The sequence below is a fragment of the Euleptes europaea genome, chromosome 2 (assembly GCF_029931775.1).
Source record: "Euleptes europaea isolate rEulEur1 chromosome 2, rEulEur1.hap1, whole genome shotgun sequence".
Taxonomy (NCBI): domain Eukaryota; kingdom Metazoa; phylum Chordata; class Lepidosauria; order Squamata; family Sphaerodactylidae; genus Euleptes; species Euleptes europaea.
In genome coordinates this window covers 131,694,125-131,717,255 of record NC_079313.1, presented here as the reverse complement: position 1 = coordinate 131,717,255, position 23,131 = coordinate 131,694,125, and the positions used below count along the sequence as shown (strand labels likewise).

At 45.4% G+C, this 23,131-nt stretch overlaps 1 protein-coding gene across 1 annotated transcript; it reads right to left on the bottom strand.

Moving 5' to 3' along the window:
- Positions 1-953: 953 nt before the first annotated feature.
- On the bottom strand, positions 954-19,645 carry GID8 (GID complex subunit 8 homolog). Its single transcript, XM_056844496.1, has 5 exons — positions 19,570-19,645; positions 9,759-9,888; positions 7,078-7,274; positions 3,800-3,997; positions 954-1,760 (listed from the first exon to the last, which is right to left on the bottom strand). Exons 2-5 carry the CDS (start codon positions 9,874-9,876, stop codon positions 1,587-1,589), a joined length of 687 nt encoding a protein of 228 aa, XP_056700474.1. The 5' UTR covers positions 9,877-9,888; positions 19,570-19,645; the 3' UTR covers positions 954-1,586.
- Between the last annotated feature and the right edge of the window lie 3,486 nt (positions 19,646-23,131).

Sequence of the window (23,131 nt, the reverse complement as noted above, 5' to 3'; positions counted from 1 at the left end):
TTGGGACCACAGTCTCGCAGGTCGCAAGGACTAACACTGAACACCACCTGGCTGGCGAATCATGCTTTTAAGGTGGCTGTCACACATGCTCCAGGGTCTGAGACGCTATGCCAAGGACATTACAGCATCCAAATCAGGAGGGCTGAATGGAGTTAAAGCCGGGTGTGCGCATGAGGCAGAACGGAGCGACAGGAGGTGGCAGTGGATGGCGCAGTTACAGACAGTGGATCCCAGTTTTCAAATGTGGCTTTGCATAAAATGCACTCCACGCAAACTGAAAACACAGCAGGAAGAAAGAAAGGTTTCCACCTCCTCCCGTTTTCTCGCTGGGTTGATTTTTCTATTTGGGGAGTGTTGTTGTTGATTTTTTTAAAGCTAGGAAACATTCGAAAACCAAATCCTCCACCTCTGGTCTTGACAAGGCACGTGCCCATTCTACCGTCTCAGCCTCACACCTCATAGGCTGGCACGTGCAAACCTGGGCTTTTGCTGAGGCAAGCCAACCCCTAAGACGTCACAGCAAATCACATCATCCCAGAATAAAATAGGAATTCAGGAAGGAAGCGGGGGGCATCTGTAAAACCTAAACTTTGCATAACCCAAAGGGGAAGGGGAAGTTATTCCCCAACAGAGCCAAAGAAATGTCATGTTTGTCTAGAGGATCTGCGTTGAGAACGTTTCCAACAGCTTAAGTTGGCTTCACTGTTTACATCTGACCCTTCCCCACAAACACTCCTGGCTTTTAATGCTGCAACAGCCATCCTCACCCATCCAATTACTGCAACTGGAACTCGAATGGAACCAAACTAAAACCGATACAAAGAAAAACCTAAGTCCGGAGCGATCCGACGTTGCGTTTCAGAGGCTATTTTGGTCAACCTTGAAAATTACAAAAAGAAAAGCCTTTATTTGTCAGTAATACTTGGAAGAGAAACCAGGCCCACCAATGACATTCAGCCCCATATAAATAAGTCACCAAGGTGTGAAAAGCAAAGGGGAAGTTACTTTCAATTACAGCATACAAGCTTTCTACGCTACATCCTATGCAGAAAAAAAACGTCGCTGTGAGATTTACAAAATGATCACTCGACCAACTGCTAGTCTTTAAATAGGGAATGCTCGTTTGGCTATAAATTAACACAGAGAAAGAGTCATCGTTCAAGTGAAAGACAAGGTTAAATTTAACTGGAGAGTTGCCTAGAGCTTCAACATTAACTCGCCGGCCACCAAAGTGTGCTTGGTAGCCAGCCATTACAACCCTTGAGCACAGTATATATATATATATTAAAAAAGAGAGAGAGAGCCATGTTCTGTTTCCGCTAAGAATGTATGACAGTGCATAGCCTAAGTCAGATGGTCAAAGCGACACAATGCTTTTCAATGCTCATTTGCTGCATTTAAAAAGGGACCCGTCTCCCTTTGAGTATGCTTGCTAAGAAACAAAACAGAAAACAAAACAAAAAAACCCCACACACAACCAAATTGCAAAGTCCTGAACTGTAGTAAAAATATTTCAGTCACAGACTGATTAAAAATGTATATAAATGTGCAGTTCCGAGGGGTTAGTGTCCACCTGCACACATTTTTTACTTGGGTTCCTCAATTGTCCCCTTGCTGAGGTCTGTCATTTTGGGATATTTTACTTTCTTCTGGTCCAGCTCATTCTGAGCCCACAGTAGTAGCTTCAGCAATTTTGCCAGCTTGGGTGTCGATTCGCGATTTTCATAGTCTAGAACGGCCTGGTTCACCTCGCTCCATACCTAGAAAACAAAAACTCCGTTCAGTACCGGACACGTGTTTATCGAGAAGTGCCAGAAGGAGTCAGTGGCAGCCGATCGTCAGGTGAGACCAGCCAAGGTTCCAACACCTCCCTGGTTATGATGGCTTCAAGACTGTGCCTGGTCTTCAAGAACCCATATGTGAAATGGTACTATTAATAGCAATACTGTTGTATGGATTACAGAAGACCCTATGGCACTTTGTGGATAAAGGGTTAGATCCAGACTAAATTTTCTGAACAGGGGGACAGAACCTTCCTGCTTTCCCCCTCCCACTGTAGCCCACTGGTCATCTACCAAACACGGCTCCGGGAGGGGTGGGGGACCCTGAAGAATGACAAGAGAAGAATCTAAAGCAGGAAGGGGGATATGGGGATAACTGCAAATATACTCTGGATCCAACCCAGACTTGTATCCTATGGTCCATTTCTGTGGAAAGACTGGCACTTCTGCTGATAGAGGATATTTTTGCTTATCCCTCCCCTCCCCCGATTCTGAACATAAGAAACGCCGTGCTGGTTCAGACCAAGGCCCATCAAGTCCAGCAGCTGGTCCACACAGTGGCCAACCAGGTGCCTCTAGGAAGCCCACAAACAAGACGGCTGCCTGTGTTCCACAACACCTCATATAATAGGCATGCTCCTCTGATCCTGGAGAGAATAGATATGCATCATGACTAGTATCCATTTTGACTAGTAGCCATGAATGGCCCTCTCCTCCATGAAAATGTCCACTCCCCTCTTAAAGCCTTCCAAGCTGGCAGCCATTGCCACATCCTGGGGCAGAGAGTTCCACAATTTAACTATGCGTTGTGTGAAAGAATACTTCCTTTTATCAGTTTTGAATCTCTCGCCCTCCAGCTTCAGCAGATGATCCCACGTTCTGGAATTATGAGAGTGGGAGAAAAGCTTCTCCCTGTCCACTCTCTTCATACCATGTAGTTTCCCTGGAAGATTTGTAAGGGTCTCTTGACTCCCATAAACAAAATTTCAGAAGAAGGCGGGAAAGCCTCATTCCTCTTAAAGCTTGCAGCTCTTTCACACATTTCTGGTAGTTACCTTTATTTTTTTACGTGAATTACAGCAGTCCAACCTGGAGGTGACAGTTGCATGGCTCACTGTGGCTAGATAAGGGTGAGACAGGTAGGGCACCAGCTGCTTAGCCAGGCAAAAATGAAACAGCGCCACTCTGGCTACATTTGTGACCTGAACTTCTATCAAAAGGAGGTCCAGCATCACACCCAGGCTCCTGACGGTTGAAAAATGTTGTATGTGACAGCCAGGATCTTAAATTGAGCCCGGTAACTGATGGGCAGCCAGTGGGGTGATAGCAGAGCTGCATTTATTAAAACCTGGGCATGGAGCCTAGTAACACAAATAGCTGATCTAAAAGCAACTACCTGAAAGAGTTCCGCAGGGCCTGTAAAACAGAGCCTATGAGGGTAGTGGCTAGCTATTCTATGTTATTCATCATACTGGCCTCCCCATCCCTTTCCGCTCCACTTGTTATCTGTGGGAGGAGATTCTGCTGTCCAGCCTACGGCAGTTGCTACCATTTTAGTGCCATCTTGCTTTATATTATTGTATTAATTAATGTGTTACGGTTTTGTTGATTTTAAAGGTTGTAACCCGCCCTGAGCCCGGTCTGACCAAGAATGAGGGTGGGCTATAAATGCAAATATAAACAAACAAATAAAATTCAGAAAAGGCCAGGGCCAATTTTAGCCTCACTTCAATTTATTCCAAATCAAGATAAAAATCATAATCCCGAACATCGACGTTACAATAAAGGTAAAAAAAGGTAAAAGTCCCCTGTGCATTCCTGACCCATGGGGTGACATCACATCCCGACATTTACTAGGCAGACTTTGTTTACGGGGTGGTTTGCCAGTGCCTTCCCCAGTCATCTTCCCTTTACCCCCAGCAAGCTGAGTCCAATAAAGCCAAAACTTCAAAAGACTCCTTGGTAAAAGGACTGATGCAATATGAAATTTTAGCTGCTGCAAGATACAGTTAACTTACTTTCTGCCTCTGCATCATGTTGAGCAAATCTCCAAAAGGTGACTCCTCGGGGTTATCAAAGGCAAGCAGGGCCAGAGTGCGTTCCATCTCCGTCAGGCATTCCCTGCTCTCCTCTCCTTGTTCTGCTAGCTGCGTCTGGGCAAACTCAAGGGCGGCTTCTGTCTCCCGCTGCCGGATCAACTCGATTAAATGCTGTTGCTGCACGAGCCAAAAAAATATAAAAAGATACAAGCAGACAACATTGAAGAAAACGGCACGTCAAGGTTTTCCATGCATTATACATTCATGTTTTCAAGCAGCATTTGCTGAACACTCAAGTACTTTGGAAAAAAGGAGAGAGGCTGTTAAACAGCTGGACCTCCACGAGGAAGAGGATTTCAAGCCCCATCATTTCACCTGAGCACCATTCCTCGAGGGCTGAGTTGTGTAAGTGTAAAAAAAGAGGACAGCCCAGAGAGGATCTGGGCACATGGGTCCCTGGACTCCTTCGGCTCTACAGTTAATCTATCGTCTGGGCTAAGTTCCTTTAACCCAGAGACTACGGGCTCTTAACGATTTTATCTAGAATTGTAAAAGGCAGCCCATTTGGGGAATGGAAGCTTGAGGGGATGGTTGGGAGGACTACAGACACATTTTGGCAGCGACTGCTTAAAAGCTGTCTGAATGTATCAGGAAACATTATGGGCAGAATACGGATAAACTTTTAAATATAAAAACAGCAGGATGCTGTCAAAACTTGTACACCAGCCTTTCCTTGTTGCATCTACACTTGCAATGCCAAGTGACTTTTCCCAAGCCAGTCTCTGCCATCACATGGCGAAGCTGGGAATTTACAGACTTCTCCCTGTTACCCATAGAAAAGCCAGTGTGGGGTAGTGGTTAGAGTTTCCAATAAGGATCTTGGAGGCCCAGGTTCAAATCCCCATTCTGCCATGGAACACATGAAGATGTTGTATACTGAATCAGATCCTTGGTCCATCAAAGTCAGTATTGTCTACTCAGACCAGCAGCGGCTCTCCAGGGTCTCAGGCAGAGGTCTTTCACAGCACCTACTTGCCTAGTCCCTTTAACTGGAGATGTCGGGGATTGAACCTGGGACCTTCTGCATGCCAAGCAGATGCTCTACCACTGAACCACAGCCCCTCCCCTCTGCTGGAAGTTTGCTGGGTGAGCCACGGCCCCTCCCCTTTGCCGGAGATTTGCTGGGTGAGTGTGATGCTCCCCCTGCTCATGGCCACATTGCCCTTGCTCCGCCATGACCATCCCTCCAGTGGAGGACCTGCAAGGCCTCAGACTGGAGAGGGCTGCACCACCTTGCTCCTCCGTCTTTCCAAACTCTCCACTCTTCCACGCTACCTGAGCAGGGATAAGTCATCCTCCTTGGCCTGCTTCCAATTCTCCTTAAAGAGACCACCTTTCCAATCCCCTCCATGGGCTTTCTCCTCCCCTCTACCCCTTCACCCAAGCAGAAGTGTCCTGAAGCCCTGTCTCAGCTGTAGCCACCTCAGGGGTTGCTCCCTGTCCCAGGCAGGGCTTGATGATGTGACTGGCTCCACCTGGCTGCTGAGCTCTGTTACTGAGCCTACATTCTGCAGCCCTGCTTGGCCTGTTCTGGGTGCCTCCTGGCCTGGCTGTTGCAGCCAACATGAGCTGCCCCAGCAAATCCAGGGTGGGTTCGGTCACCAGATAGTGAGCTTGAGCTCACTCACAGAATCATAGAGTTGGAAGGGGCCATACAAGCCATCTAGTCCAACCCCGTTCAATGCAGGATCAGCCTAAAGCATCCCTGACAAGTGTTTGTCCAGCCTCTGCTTAAAGACTGTCAGTGAGGGGGAGCTCACCACCTCCCTAGGGAGCTGATTCCACTGTCGAACAATTCTTACTGTCAAAAACGTTTTCCTAATATCCAACCGATACCTCTCCACCTGCAATTTAAATCCATTATTGTGTGTCCTATCTGCTGCCAACAGGAACAGTTCCCTGCCCTCCTCTAAGTGACCACCCTTCAAATAGTTCAAGAGAGCAATCATGTCTCCCCTCAACCTCCTCTTCTCCAGACTAAACATTCGCCACTCCCTCAGTCTTTCCTCACAGGGCTTGGTCTCCAGGTCCCTGATCATCCTCATCACTCTCCTCTGCACCCGCCCCATTCTGTCCACATACTTTTTGAAGTGAGGCCTCCAGAACTGCACAGAATACCCCAGGTGCGGCCTGACCGATGCAGTGTACAGCGGAACAATGACATCTTGCTATTTGGATGTTATGCCTCTGTTGATGCACCCCAAGATTGCATTAGCTCTCAGCCTAACCTACCTCACAGGGGTGCTGTGAGGCTAAAAATGGAGGATTTAAGTCATTGGGGCGATACGCAGGCCATAAGTAAGTTAATAAATAAATTAATGCACGTAAGTTACAAGCTATCTGAGCAAAGAACATGAGAATTCTACACAGCCTTCATAATCCACTGTTGGTACTAGAGATCTTAAGCAACAGTTGTTTGAATCACATTTAGGATAATAAATCAGCCTGAATACTGTGGCGCAGATCTAACACTGCTGAACAAGACACAAGATCTCAAGTCAGCACCTCCAGCATAAAAGAAGAACTGGTTTTTATATGCCAACTTTCTCTACCACTTAAGGAAGAATCAAACCGGCTTACTATCACCTTCCCTCCCCCTCCCCACAACAGAAATTCTGTGAGGTAGGTGAGGCTGAGAGAGTTTGGAGAAAACTGTGACTAGCCCAAGGTCACCCAGCTGGATTCATGTGTAGGAGTGAGAAACCAACCCGGTTCACAGATTAGAATCCGCCAATAATAGGGAGGAGTGGGGAATCAAACCCGGTTCTCCAGATTAGAGTCCACCGCTCAACCACTACACATGCTGGTTTCCCCTCTCCCCTTAAACCTGGTTTAATACTACACCTGCCCCATGATCAACATTAATTTCCCTCTTAACCAGGGGTTGAAAATGCATTTCAAAGCCTAGTTAAGAAAAGAACCCCCTTGTGAGCTCGGAATACAGTAAGCACCTGTGTTGGCTGCAACATGAAACCATCGTTAAGACCAACAATGGAAGGAAATGGACGATTCAACAGGTAGGAGGGAGAAGAGGAAGCATGCAAATCTGGCTGCCAGAGTCTTAACATACACTCCTAACATTGGCAAAGTACATTGAGACATATCCTACAAGCTCCCCTCCCCCAAAAAAGGCCTTTTTAGTATAATCTTTCTTTACAATATGATACAATCAATACCGATTTAATGCTGATTCTTACCTGCAAATGGAAGTAAAGATACCGGTTTGTGTCCAACAGTTCCGGATGAAGGCTGTTGATGAGCGCAATAGCTTCCTGAATCTGACCTTTGAGGATCATTTCTCGAATTTTTATTCTTTCATCCAGGGTCTCCAGATCAACACTGGGCTCAATCCCAGACTCCATCCGAAACTTCTCAGCTGCTTCTTTGAAGCCCTCTGAAATGTAAGAGCCATCTGAATAAGAACCAAATTGCTTACAGAAAACATCCCTCCCCACCAACAAAAGAAAAAAAGGGGGGGGAGAAAAGAGCAAGCTACCAAGGTATTTCATACCAGGCCTCTGATTTTAGAACCATACAGGTAAAACCAAAGTGGTACAACCTCAGTGTTGGGCAAACCATTCCTGAAGTGGGGGGTAGATTCACAGTGGCTGGGAACAGCACAGCCGTGCCACCACCTCTGAGGCTTCCTGGCCGTTGCAGAGAATAAAAAAGACTTTTTAAAAATAAAAAAGGTGAAAATGGGGGAACTGCCCCCATTGAAAAAAAGCCAGACTGTGCCACGAAAAAAGGTGGTGCAGCCACGCCGGCTCAAGGGGGTAATCCCGGGGCCAAAGGGGTTAGCAGCCTGCTCAAAGGAAGCTCCGACGCCGGGGAGGCCTCTCCCAAACTGATGCGAGCGTCCTCTTCCAGGATTTAGTTTCTGGAATGGCTGTGCTGGTGGCGGGGACTGGCAGAGCTCCCTGGCTCCTGGACGCTGGCATGTTCACCCCAGTGCCGACGCAGGTGCCACTTTATTCCATGATAAAGGGGTCATGCTGGTTCCTTTAAGGAGATTCCCCCCTCTCAGGATTGCATCTTAAGTCTCTCTACAGCGATCGAAGATGTGGACCACACTCAGTAAAGGCATCAGAAGTCTGACAACACCTTAATATTTATTCTAGTATAAACTTGCACGAGTCTGAGTTCGCATTGTCAGATAAACAGGAGATCTGACTCACACAAGCTTATGCTAGACTAAGTTTTGTTAATTTTTAAGGTGCCACTTGACTACTGCTTTATTTAGCTGCTACAGACAAACGGGGCTACCCATCTGGATAATTTTACATATGAGGTCCTACTGCTTAAAACGCATCTTCTAGGTGTTTTTGTTAGAACATTCCAGCCCCTCCTAAAGATCCCAGCCATGGTCACCTGGATCAAAAAGCAATAAGTACCCCCATGTGACCCTAGCCACCAAGAAATCCAGACCAACTTTATTTCCTAAATTGCACTTTCCACCTAAACTTGGTTGGAGTTGAATGATGAGCGGCCCAACCCTAATTGGTGGGGGGGGGGTTGGAGCAAGCGTGACCCCAGCACCGGCATTAATGCCACCTGTGCTAGCTAAAGTGGCACCAATGCTGGCACTGGGGTGCTTATGCTGGGTTTGGGGAGCTGCGCAACAGTGCGAGCCTTGGGCACCGGCACAGCCTCACCGGCAGCATTTTCCCAGCACGGAGGCTCACACTGGCTTCAAAAGGGGGTGTTCCCAAGGGCGAGGCTGACATCAGTCAGCTCCCAAAGCCCTTTCGGCCCGGGGAGGCCCCTTTTTGCAGGCGCCAAGTTACGCCTGTGAAAAGGCAGGCATAGCCCCATGGAACTCTATGGAGAGATCCACGAGGTTTACTTGGAAAAGGCATTTTCAGCTGTGCCATCCCCGGGCCCAGGTTAAGTACTCCCCCTTAGGATTGCACTGAAAATCTACAACCCAGTCCTATACTCAGAAGCAAGACCTATTCAGGCCCCAGGCAAATGTGAAAAGGACTGCAGCTTTCACCACCGATGCCAACTTTGTCTGTTCAGAAGCAGCATGTGGCCCTTTAAGGCACCTCCTCAGGGCAGTCCCCATGGGAAAGAAAAAAAAATCACATGCCTGCCCACAGCTGTTGAGGCAAGTCTCTAAGTTAAACAAGCGTGAGAAGAAGAGTTGGTTTTCATTTGCCGAATTCCTCTACCACTTAAGGAAGAATCAAACTGGCTTACAATCACCTTCCCCTCCCCACAACAGACACCCTGTGAGGCTGGTGGGGCTGACAGAGTGTGACTAGCCCAAGGTCACCCAGCTGGCTTCATGTGTATAAGTGGGGAAACATACCCAGTTCACCAGATTAGCCTCCACCGCTCATGTGGAGGAGTGGGGAATCAAACCCGGTTCTCCAGATCAGACTCCACTGTTCCAAACCACTGCTCTCAACCACTACACCATGTTGGCTGAGGAAAACACTAAGAATGATTTTCCTACAGAACTTTATTGCATGGGTGGTAGAGCCCAAGGAATGCTCATCATGATTTGTAGAGATTTAGCAAATGTTTATTCCACATCTCCAGGAAAAATGCCCTTGGTGGCTTACAAAATAAACCGTAATTAAAAACAAAACATTAAAAGTTATTCATTAAAACCCAGCATTAAAACTATATTATCCTTAAATACCATACCACGATTAAATTAATCCCTGAGGTACACTAGACTGTGCTGTTTAGATTAGACCAGTTCAGGAGACATCCACAAATCATGTAATAGGTACAGTGAATAAATTATTTTTTAAATAATTTTTTATTGCTTTTTTATAATTAAACAAAAAATAAACAAAAATAAAATCATAATACAATACAAACAAAAAATAAATAAATTATTTTTAAGCAATTCATTGCTACTTACCTGTAACAAGATAGTTCATGATCAGGCGGTTCATGTCAGCTCTCTGGATGTGTAAATTATTGAGCTTTTCCATCCACTCGTCTTTCGTGATTTCATCGGGTTTTTCTGCATAACTCATTCTTGTCCCTCACTGGCAAGAAAAAGGGGATTGAGAACTGAGTAAAACTAATCAAAGTAAATGGACATTTATAATGATTCTACAAGAAAAGTGAATAATTATACTATTACTGACCTGGATGGCCCAGGCTAGCCTGATCTCGTCAGATCTCAGAAGCTAAGCAGGGTCAGCCCTGGTTAGTATTTGGATGGGAGACCTCCAAGGAATACCAGGGTTGCTGTGCAGAGGAAGGCACTGGCAAACCACCTCTGTTAGTCTCTTGCCATGAAAACCCAAAAAAGGGGTCACCATAAGTCGGCTGCGACTTGACGGCACTTTACACACTGCCCCATACAGCTTATATCATTGAAAGTGACTGAACTGAATTTCCTGTTTGCTATCTGTCACAGAAGCAGACAGCCATATTCTCCAAGCTACTTTAGAGTTGAATTTTAACCTGTGATGGATAGATGAACTATTGCACTGTGTACCATGATTTTTTTAAATGGTGCTACAACAATTTTACTGCAATGCCTTTGTATTTTTGTTTTTAAGTTGCATAGCAAGGGCATTTCAGGCATGGAATAGCCTGCTTGCATGCAGAAGGTCACCAGTTCTGTCCACTATATCTCAACTGAAAAGCCTCCCTCACTAATAGGACAGGGAAACCCAGGACCATGGAGAATCACCACAATCAAAGCAGTTATTAAACCAATGGCAGAGGTTAACATGGCCTAGATCTTCTTGCATACGAAGGCTTTCTTGCCATTCCTCTGCACATCCTCTAGCAGTCTTCAAGCAGCAGTTGGACAAGCACTTGTCAGGGATGCTCTAGGGCTAGGCTGATCCTGCATTGAGCAGGGGGTCAGATTAGATGGCCTGTATGGCCCCTTCCAAATCTATGATTCTATGAACTTCTATTCTATGAACTCAAGCAGCTGTTCAAGCTGACTCAAGCTTTAAAAAGCAGCTTGAAAATGGTACAAGGAACAAAACAGAGCACTGACTTTTTTGTTTAGAAACTGGAAGAAAACAGAAAGGGCAGTAACAAAAGAAGTTTCTAAGCATATGAATGAATGAATAATTTATTTACAGCTTTTGCCAGAACAAAGTAAACAATTACAATCGTAGAGAGGAAAGCATATGAAGAGTTAACACAATCTAGGCTGCAATCCCAAACACAGTTGCATTCAGTGGGAAGTGCCTGTGCTGTTAAGACAGGTACTGAACAGTTCACTTCCTCTACTTCCTGTTTCTAAATGCAATACTACTCATTAACCTATTATTATGATGACGGCTTTGCTGCAAGGATGAAATCCTCTCAGCCTAGCCTACTTAATATTCTGATCAAAGGACCAGGTGGGGGTGCACATTAACCCCAAATTCTTTGGAAGCAGGATGGGATATAAGTATGGTGATAATTTTTAGAGAATGTACAGAAATTTCTAAGACTATGTAGTAAGATTTTAATTCCACCCTATTCTGGATAAAAGAAATGTAATTACCAGAAATTGGTGGCTAAATTCAAAGCAATATCATATTTCATTGAATTAGTAGTCACTACTTCAGCATGAGAAGCCATTAACTGTTGCCTCTGTGAACCTCTCTTTTCCTTTTTGGAGGATAGAATGTTTTACAAACACTTCTCCTAAACACAATTACACCCAAATAATCTCACCAAGGTCTACTTCGTGTACTAATGATAACTGATGTGGAGAAATTTAGGCCCTAAAGGATGTCAGATGATGAGTTCAGCAATCACTTTTTGCAGATAAGGATCGAATCTGTTAATAAGTCAAAGGGTTTGTTATGGAAGCTATTAGTGTTAGACACTAACGCTCCTCTCTTTCATTTGATGGTAAAATTACTCAAAATTTAAGAAACCAATTAATCCCTGTCTAGGCTCCCACTGGAATTCAATTAAATTCAGAACTGAGGCCTCTTTTTTAAAATGCAGATATTACAGTGTACAAACATCATAGCAAATGCACACACTATCTCTGTACAACGTACACAATTTTTATTTTTACAATTCTTACATTATATTCAACTCGCATATGGCTGTGTAATTTAACCCACATTATCCAGGTGTTGGTCATCAGTTTTATTTTTAAAGCTCTTAAAGTTCTAAGCATGTTCATTGTAACATATGTAAAGGACTAGAGAGGAGATACACGTTACAGGGAATCTGCGTATATCCCGCATGTATGTGTGTTCACCCTAAAAATAAAATCGAGGTTAAGTGCATGAATAACTGTAGTTTAAATCACACATTCCATACTACATGCATTTAATGTAACATAATGCAACATAAAAACAACAATGCTTGTATAAAGTTACAAGCGCACTGTACAGAGCACATATACATCTTACATCTGTTTGTGGGAACTGACATGTGCTCAGTTCAAAATACTACTGAGAGGGACTGTATAAGGATAATTTTTAAAAATTCATTTATATCCTACATTTAGCCTCAATGGAGACCCAAAGCAGCTACTGTGTCTTACACTCACAAAAACCTTGTCAGGTACCGTAGGTTAGGCTGAGAGTGTGCGACTGGTCCAAGGCAGAGTGGAAATTCAATCCTGGGTCTCCCAAATCCCAGTCACAACCACTACATCACAGTGGATCTCAAAATGTAGAGTGTACATTGTATCCATATGTTGAAAGTAACATAAGAACTACTTGAAAGAAAAAAAATATCTCGTAAGCTACCCCACTGAGAACTGAAACTTCTTTTACAATTTCTTTAGCACAAAAAAGGAAAAAGAGGGAACAAAATGTTGCAGAATGCTTCTCTTCCCCTCTAATTGTATTTTACATACACAGAGAAAATAAAGAAACTTCTAAGCCATGTCACTTGTCCATGTTACTTGTCAGGGAAGTTTTGGCTGATCATGCATTGAGCAGGGGATTGGACTAGATGGCCTACATGGCCCCTTCCAACTCTGAGTCCATGAACTTATTTCTTTACATTATTTCTCAGTGAGATGGTACACCTTCCTCAATGAGACTCAATGCAGATTACATAATGCAATCAATCCATAGCATGGTGTGCCTAATTAGCAAGGTAATAGAACTAGGAACTGTACAAATTTGAAACAAAGCTGTCATGTGAACAAAGCGTAAGTAATAAAACATGACACAGTCAACAAAACATGACAGCAGAGCCCACTATTTACTTGTTATGTCTTTTACCATGCTGTCCTAAAGAGAGCCATGCTTTTCCATGCCCCCAGACTTACAATGAGGCAACTGTGCTTAGCCCTGACCTGGATAGCCCAGGCTAGCCTAATCTCATCAGATCTCAGAAGCTAAGCTGGGTTGGTCCTGGCTAGCATTTGGACGGGAGACACCCAAGAAATAAATAACAGGGTTGCAACGCAGAAGAAGGCAATGGCAAACCATCTCTGTTGGCCTGCCCTGACCAGGATGGCCCAGGCTAGCCTGATCTCATCAGATCTCAGAAGCTAAGCAGGGTCGGCCCTGGTTAGTACTTGGATGGGAGACCATCAAGGTAGTCCAGGGTCACTATGCAGAGTTGGACCATGGCAAACCACCTCTGTTCATCTCTTGCCTCAAAAATCCTACTGGGCAGCCGTAAGTCGGCTGCCACCTGAAACAACTTTACACATGCGCACAACCCTTAGGATCGTGCTGCAAAACACCTCCTGATCTGCTGCCACAGAGTCGCACCTCTGGGGTAAAAAAACCCACCCCGGTGATCACGTGAAGCTGCCTTCTACTAAATCAGACCCTTGGTCCATCAAAGTTAGTATTGTCTACTCAGACCGGCAGCGGCTCTCCGGGGTCTCAGGCAGAGGTCTTTCACACCCCCTACTCGCCTAGTCCCTTTAACTGGAGATGCCGGGGATTGAACCTGGGACCTTCTGCATGCCAAGCAGAGCCTCTGCCACTGAGCCACGGCCCCTCCCACACAGGAATCTGGAAGACTTGCCCAATTTCTAATGCCTTTATTTTTATTTTTTTACATTTTTATTCTTTTCTTGATTTTTCTTGCAGGCCCGAGTCTCGAATCTGGACTGTGATGCTGCTGCTTGGCACCTGCTTGCTGTACTGTGCGAGGGTTGCTATGCCCATCTGCGTGGTTGCCATGAGCACTCACTTTGACTGGGACAAGAAACAGTCGGGCCTGGTTCTCAGCAGCTTTTTCTGGGGCTACTGTTTAACCCAGGTCGTCGGAGGGCACCTGAGCGACCGGTATGAAAACCACAGCATTGCCAAACGCCATCACCACCTTGGTGCTGAAATCAGTATTTTCAATTTCACCACCCAGACTGCGAAAGTATTTAGTTAATAATTTGCTGTATTGATAGACTGCCTCGTAGAACAGTGTGAAAACCTTGCTTTGGGTCCCCATCGGGGAGAACAGCAGGTCTTTCACATCACCTACTTGCCTAGTCCCTTTAACTGGAGATGCCGGAGATTGAACCTGGGACTTTCTGCATGCCAAGCAGATGCTCTACCACTGAGCCACGGCCCCTCTAAAAATAAGCCCATGCACAATTGTCATCTATATCAAAGCTTAATGTGGGGGTCATGAAAATTTTAAAAAACAATTTTCTTTATGATTTATTATCAGTAAATGCTTGATTTGTATACCTGTTTTATATATCTATATACCAGGGGGTCGCATAAAAATTTCTCAGGCGGAAAGTGGTCGCAAGTGGAAAATGTATAAGAAGCCCGGGTCTATATCAGGGCTTCTAAAACTTTTTCTACTCGTGACCCCTTTTCATCTGAGAAATTCTTACGTGACCCCAGGTATACAGGTATATAAAACAGGTATACAAATCAGACATTTACTGATAATAAATCATAAAGAAACCTCTTACTGTTGCCAGATTTTTCGCGACCCCCACATTCAGTTACGCGACCCAGTATGGGGTCCCATCCACAGTTTAAGAAGCTTTGGTCTATGTGACTGTCAGAAGGCCATAAAGACAGTTGTTCATGGTTGTGCTCCCAGGTGTTGCTTTGCAGCTCTCTCCAAGGCCAGTCCGTGCCCCGTGTTTAAACTTCGTAGAGTCCTTCATAGATTCCTTTAGTGTGGGAAGTGCCAAGTCCTCCTTCCTGCCTCTGGGAGGGGGGTTGCCTGGGTTACTGGTTATCTCTTATTGCTTTTCTATATATGCTATGTGCTTTGCCTTAGCCCCTTACTAGTGTCATCCTGAATATGGCTTCTGTAACCTGTCGAGTCTAATCAATAAACCTGCTTTTGTGGACTTGCCGTCTGCTGGAATCTGTTTATGGGTTTGCCGCAGGGCTAGAGCTTACAGCACTGGTTCCCAACCGGGGGTCCGCGAGAACTAAATTAAGGTCCGCGAAACAAAGTTATAAACCCATAATAAATTAATGTTTTCAATTAAAAGTTCTCTATTATAAATATATATATATATTCAAATATTATTCTAAGTTTAATGTTTAACAAACAGTTATGATTAAAGTTTATTTTCAAATTCTCGGAGTTTTTGTTTTGAACCTTGGGGTCCCTGCACCGAACAAAAAAGTCCTAGTGGTCCCTGGTCAAAAAAAGGTTGGGAACCACTGGCTTACAGTGACATGCATTCAATGACTGATAAAAGTGCCTTAGCTGGCCCACAGCCCGAAGAGAACTGGTGTGTTTGTTTGTTTTCTTCAACGGGGCAAAGAAAGGGAGTGGGGAGGGGAAGCAAGGAGGAGATGTGTATAGTGAATATTACTGATACATTCCTATGATGCACAGAAGCAAAAGCTGCTCATATGGTGAGGTGCAGGAAGGATTCCCTCTCCCACTGCTGACACTGCTGAATGTGTGTGTGTTAAGTGCCGTCAAGTCGCTTCCGACTCATGGTGACCCTATGAATGAAAGTCCTCCAAAATGTCCTATCTTTGACAGCCTTGCTCAGATCTTGCAAATTGAAGGCTGTGGCTTCCTTTATTGAGTCGATCCATCTCTTGTTGGGTCTTCCTCTTTTCCTGCTGCCCTCAACTTTTCCTATCATGACGGTCTTTTCCAGTGACTCTTGTCGTCCCATGACGTGACCAAAATACGACAGCCTCCGTTTAGTCATTTTAGTTTAGCCTCAGTTTAGTCACTGCTGAATAGGGAAAAGGATGTTGTATGGCCTTACTGGAAAGCATCAGAGATGCGTGGGGTGGTGGTAGTTCAGCTACAAAACAGTGAGCAGACCCCACTGTGTGTACAAGGGCAACCTGTCTGGTAGGGGCACTATACCCCTCACTTTTTTTAGTGGTGCTCACTAGTAGGAGCGAGAAGCCTTCCCACAGTCCACTGAGTGAACTGTTTCTGAACAGATTCCTCAACTGAAATTACCCACCTTCCTACCTCAAACAAGCTTCAGTTTCCATTAAAAAAACAGAAATATTAATTGTTGTTAAAAGTAATATGCTTTGCCAAGTGGTGCTCACTAGTAGGAGCGAGAAGCCTTCCCACAGTCCACTGTGCGAACTGTTTCTGAACAGATTCCTCAACTGAAATTACCCACCTTCCTACCTCAAACAAGCTTCAGTTTCCATAAAAAAAATAGAAATATTAATTGTTGTTAAAGGTAATATGCTTTGCCAAGTGGTGCTCACTAGTAGGAGAAGCCTTCCCAGTCCACTGTGCGAACTGTTTCTGAACAGATTCCTCCCACCTTCCTACCTCAAACAAGCTTCAGTTTTCATTAACAAAAATAGAAATATTAATTGTTGTTAAAAGTAATATGCTTTGCCAAGTGGAGCTCACTAGTAGGAGCGAGAAGCCTTCCCACAGTCCACTGTGCGAACTGTTTCTGAACAGATTCCTCAACTGAAATTACCCACCTTCCTACCTCAAACAAGCTTCAGTTTCCATTAAAAAAATAGAAATGTTAATTGTTGTTAAAAGTAATATGCTTTGCCAAGTGGCGCTCACTAGTAGGAGTGAGAAGCCTTCCTACAGTCCACTGTGCGAACTGTTTCTGAACAGATTCCTCCCACCTTCCTACCTCAAACAAGCTTCAGTTTCCATTAACAAAAATAGAAATATTAATTGTGGTTAAAAGTAATATGCTTTGCCAAGTGGAGCTCACTAGTAGGAGCGAGAAGCCTTCCCACAGTCCACTGTGCGAACTGTTTCTGAACAGATTCCTCAACTGAAATTACCCACCTTCCTACCTCAAACAAGCTTCAGTTTCCATTAAAAAAATAGAAATGTTAATTGTTGTTAAACGTAATATGCTTTGCCAAGCGGTGCTCACTAGTAGGAGTGAGAAGCCTTCCCACAGTCCACTGTGTGAACTGTTTCTGAACAGATTCCTCCCACCTTCCTACCTCAAACAAGCTTCAGTTTCCATTAACAAAAATAGAAATATTAATTGTTGTTAAAAGTAATATGCTTTGCCAAGTGGCGCTCACTAGTAGGAGCGAGAAGCCTTCCCACAGTCCACTGTGCGAACTGTTTCTGAACAGATTCCTCAACTGAAATTACCCACCTTCCTACCTCAAACAAGCTTCAGTTTCCATTAAAAAAATAGAAATGTTAATTGTTGTTAAAAGTAATATGCTTTGCCAAGTGGCGCTCACTAGTAGGAGTGAGAAGCCTTCCTACAGTCCACTGTGCGAACTGTTTCTGAACAGATTCCTCCCACCTTCCTACCTCAAACAAGCTTCAGTTTCCATTAACAAAAATAGAAATATTAATTGTGGTTAAAAGTAATATGCTTTGCCAAGTGGTGCTCACTAGTAGGAGCGAGAAGCCTTCCCACAGTCCACTGTGCGAACTGTTTCTGAACAGATTCCTCAACTGAAATTACCCACCTTCCTACCTCAAACAAGCTTCAGTTTCCATTAAAAAAATAGAAATATTAATTGTTGTTAAAAGTAATATGCTTTGCCAAGTGGTGCTCACTAGTAGGAGCGAGAAGTCTTCCCACAGTCCACTGTGCGAACTGTTTCTGAACAGATTCCTCAACTGAAATTACCCACCTTCCTACCTCAAACAAGCTTCAGTTTCCATTAACAAAAATAGAAATATTAATTGTTGTTAAAAGTAACATGCTTTGCCAAGCGGTGCTCACTAGTAGGAGTGAGAAGCCTTCCCACAGTCCACTGTGTGAACTGTTTCTGAACAGATTCCTCAACTGAAATTACCCACCTTCCTACCTCAAACAAGCTTCAGTTTCCATTAACAAAAATAGAAATATTAATTGTGGTTAAAAGTAATATGCTTTGCCAAGTGGCGCTCACTAGTAGGAGTGAGAAGCCTTCCCACAGTCCACTGTGCGAACTGTTTCTGAACAGATTCCTCCCACCCTCCTACCTCAAACAAGCTTCAGTTTCCATTAACAAAAATAGAAATATTAATTGTGGTTAAAAGTAATATGCTTTGCCAAGTGGCGCTCACTAGTAGGAGTGAGAAGCCTTCCTACAGTCCACTGTGCGAACTGTTTCTGAACAGATTCCTCCCACCTTCCTACCTCAAACAAGCTTCAGTTTCCATTAACAAAAATAGAAATATTAATTGTTGTTAAAAGTAACATGCTTTGCCAAGCGGCGCTCACTAGTAGGAGCGAGAAGCCTTCCCACAGTCCACTGTGCGAACTGTTTCTGAACAGATTCCTCAACTGAAATTACCCACCTTCCTACCTCAAACAAGCTTCAGTTTCCATTAAAAAAATAGAAATATTAATTGTTGTTAAAGGTAACATGCTTTGCCAAGTGGCGCTCACTAGTAGGAGCGAGAAGCCTTCCCACAGTCCACTGTGCGAACTGTTTCTGAACAGATTCCTCAACTGAAATTACCCACCTTCCTACCTCAAACAAGCTTGAGTTTCCATTAACAAAAATAGAAATATTAATTGTTGTTAAAAGTAATATGCTTTGCCAAGCGGTGCTCACTAGTAGGAGTGACAAGCCTTCCCACAGTCCACTGTGTGAACTGTTTCTGAACAGATTCCTCCCACCTTCCTACCTCAAACAAGCTTCAGTTTCCATTAAAAAAATAGAAATATTAATTGTTGTTAAAGGTAACATGCTTTGCCAAGTGGCGCTCACTAGTAGGAGTGAGAAGCCTTCCCACAGTCCACTGTGCGAACTGTTTCTGAACAGATTCCTCAACTGAAATTACCCACCTTCCTACCTCAAACAAGCTTCAGTTTCCATTAAAAAAATAGAAATATTAATTGTTGTTAAAAGTAACATGCTTTGCCAAGCGGTGCTCACTAGTAGGAGTGAGAAGCCTTCCCACAGTCCACTGTGTGAACTGTTTCTGAACAGATTCCTCCCACCCTCCTACCTCAAACAAGCTTCAGTTTCCATTAACAAAAATAGAAATATTAATTGTGGTTAAAAGTAATATGCTTTGCCAAGAGATACAGTAAGTGTAGGTTTGCCTGAAATATAGCTACTCAAGTGCCAGAAGGGGAGACGGGGGGGGGGGGGGAGAAAGCGACGGAGCTCCAGAAGGCGCCGAGGGGGTGGGGGGGGTGTGGAGAGCGCGCGGCCGGCGCCTGCGAGGCTCGAGCTGCCCGCCCCCCGCCGGGCAGAGCGTCTCGGCGGCTTCCCGCCTCTCTCGAGCGGTAGGCCCGAGCGGGGGGCGGGTCCCTCGCCGCCGCCGCCCGGCCTCCCGGAGGCGCTCCAAGATGGCTCCCCACCCCCTCAGCCGCCCGCTCGGCGCCGGACCCGGCCGCCGCCGCCGCCGCCCCCCTCCAGCGCCGCCATTCTGCTCACCGAGCGAGCCCGTCGCCTCAGCCGCCGCCGCCGCCACCGCCGCCCGGTCCTCGACGCCAGGCCGCTCCGCCTCCCTCAGACTCACTGGCTCTCGCGAGAGCGCCGCGCCGCCGCCCGCAGCCAATCGCGTCGCTTCGGGACAGGGTCGCCGGTCATAGAGAAAAGGGAGGAGGGAAAGGAGAGGGGTACTATAGAGACGGAGGCCTAGGAAAGGGGCGGGTGTACGCCTAGAGCGGCCCTCTTTGGGAGATGTTGGGGGGAGGGCGGGGAGGGAAAGGAGGAGAGAGGCCTACACCCAGTTGCAGCCTGAGGAGCGTCCATTTGCCACGCAGGATGCGTGGTTAAATGGTGGGACTCCCTGCCCCAGGATGTGGTGATGGATGCCAACTTGGAAGGCTTGAAGAGGGGAGTGGAGATGCTCATGGAGGAGAGGGCTATCCCTGTCTACTAGTCAAAATGGATACTAGTCATGATGCATACCTATTCTCTCCAGGATAAGAGGAGCATGCCTATTATATGGGGTGCTGTGGAACACAGGCAGGATGGTGCTGCTGCAGTCGTCTTGTTTGTGGGCCTCCTAGAGGCACCTGGTTGGCCCCAGTGTGAACGGACTGCTGGACTTGATGGGCCTTGGTCTGATCCAGCATGGCCTTTCTTATGTTCTTTTGTTCTTATGTTCACTACACCTAATATAATGGGCATTCTCCTCTGATAGTGGAGAGAATAGGTACGCATCATGACTAGTATCCATTTTGGCTAATAGCCAGGGATAGCCCTCTCCTCCATGAACATGTCCACTCCCCTCTTAAAGCTATCCAAGTTGGGAGCCATCCCCACATCCTGTCTACTAGTCGAAATGAATACTAGTCATGATGCATCCCTATTCTCTCCAGGATCAGAGGAGCTGGCCTATTATCTTAGGTGCCTTGGAACACAGGCAGGATAATGCTGCTGCAGTCGTCTTGTTTGTAGGCTGCCTAGAGGCCACTGTGTGAACGGACTGCTGGACTCGATGGACCTTGGTATGATCCAGTATCCAATCCGGATTCAAGCTTACATGGCCTTGAAGTTCACTTGGTGACCGTGGACCAGTCAGTCTCCCACAGCCTAAGCTACCACACAGGGTCGTTGTGAAGATAAAACAGAAGAGAGGAAGGACTTTGTATGCAATGTCACCCTGTGTTCAATGAATGAAGAGAAAGTTGAAAACGTCATAGATCAGGAGTTGGCAACCCCAACACATGCTGAACAGAGAATCAATGTGGTGTCGTGGTTAAGAGCAGTGGACTCTAATCTGGAGAACCAGGTTCAATTCCCCACTCCACATGAAGCCTGCTAGGTGACCTTGGGCCAGTCACAGTTCTCTCAGAACTCTCTTCACCTCACCTGCCTCACAAGGTGTGTGTTGGGGGGGGGGCAATTGTAACCAGTTTCGAGATTCTTTAAAGGTAGAAAAAAAGCGGGGTAAAGTGTAGCTGACTGGGGAAGGCAATGGAATACCACCCCATAAACAGAGTCTGCCTAGTAAACGTCAGGATTTGACATTACCCCATGGGTCATGAACCTGATTTAGACCCATTTGTCTGTGTTCCACGTATGCACGCCAGCAGTATAAGAACTGAAAAGCGCTTTAAGCTACACATGTAATTTTATTTATTTATTTCCTTCATTTTACCCCCACCTTTCCTCCCCCCCCATGGGGACCCGAAGCTGCTTACATTGTTCTGCTCTCCTCCATTTTATCCTCACAACAACCCTGTGAGGTAGGCTAAGCTGAGAGAGTGTGGCTGGCCCATGGTCACCCAGCAAGCATCTATGGCAGAGTGGGGTTTATACCCGGGTCCCCCAGATCATAGCCTGACACTCTAACCACTACACTGCACTGGGTCTTAGTGCGTCAATAGATTAAGTGTCAGGACTGAGTTACAAGAACAAAATTCCTGCAGATTCCTGTGATTTGGGTCTAATGTTCTCAGCAGTAAATATCAATGTTTTTCTGTGAAAATATTGTTAAGTTCAGACAGTAAGGCTTTCCTAAGGCTTGATTACTAAGATTAATCACTTATACAGCCTCCTCATTTAGTTCAGCATAAACTCAGTGGAGCTATGAATTAAACATGCACATCTGGTTCACAGGCTATAGACTGAAGCTCTGGAGATCTCCCACATGTCGCTCCACAGCAGAATAATAATAACAATAATAATATTTGTACTTCACATGAAGCTGCTTTATACTGAATCAGACCCTTGGTCCATCAAAGTCATTATTGTCTACTCAGACTGCAGTGGCTCTCCAGGGTCTCAGCCAGAGGTCTTTCACATCACCTATTTGCCTAGTCCCTTTAACTGGAGATGTCGGGGATTGAACCTGGGACCTTCTGCATGCCAAGCAGATGCTCTACCACTGAGCCACAGCCCCTCCTCTCCCACAGCAAGCCGGGCTCAGGGCAGCTAACATCATATAGATACAATATAACATACAATAAAAGTTAACAATCTAACTTTGCTTGTCATCTAATCCATGACAATCCTATGTTTGTCTACAGTGGGCACAACCACAGCATGTTGCTATGGTTGTATGCTTATTTCTCCTTTCTCCTCCCTCTTCCGTAGAGCACATCTGAAGTGTTTCTAGTGTGGGGTGCTTTCAATCAAACACCAGAATATCCCAATGCAGGGTCCTATTTCTAGATAGGAGCAAATGCAGACATCCACTGCTTCCCGCCTGACCCACTGCAAGTTTATCTGGAAGAAAATCATAGTGGGTTCAATGAGGCTCACTCTCAAGCAAGTGTACATTGGATTTACAGCCTTTGACCATGCACAAACATACAGGCAAATGTCTTTTTCAGGCTAATCAGTGATCCTGACAGCCCCTGAACTAACCCTTATCTCTGTTTACATTTTTGAGCTGTGAATCAGAGGTCAAAGCAAGACTTAATAAAAGCCGATCATCCGGTGTTTCTCTTCCATACTTAAAAAGGTAGTCATTCACTGCAGTGCCTGGAGGCCCATAGAGAAATACAGCAACTGGTGAATTAAACTGTCAAAAGCAGGCATCTTACAGCTGTACAACCGTCCACAGGATATTTTCCCCAGCATTTCCCCCCTCCCTTCTGCCCAGTCCCTCAGGACACAGAGATTTATTATTTATTTAATTCATTTGTACCCTGCCTTGTGAATTTGTTCTCCAGCTGGCATGGTGTCGTGGTTAAGAGTGGTGGACTCTAATCTGGAGAGCCGAGTTTGATTCCCCACCCCTCCACATGAGCGGCAGACTCTAATTTGGTGAAACGGATTGGTTTCCCCACTCCTCCACATGAGGAGGAGGAGTCACAGTTCTCTCAGAACTACTCAGCCCCACCTACCTCACAAGGTGCCTGTTTGGGGGGGGGGGGAAGGTGATTGTAAACTACTTTGAGACTCCTTACAATAGTGAAAAGCGGGGAATAAAAACAAACTTGTTCTCGCCTCCATTTTAACCTCACAACAACCCTGTGAGGTAGGTTAGGCTGAGACACTGGCCCAAGGTCAGTGAACTAACAGGGCTTAAAGCATCCAG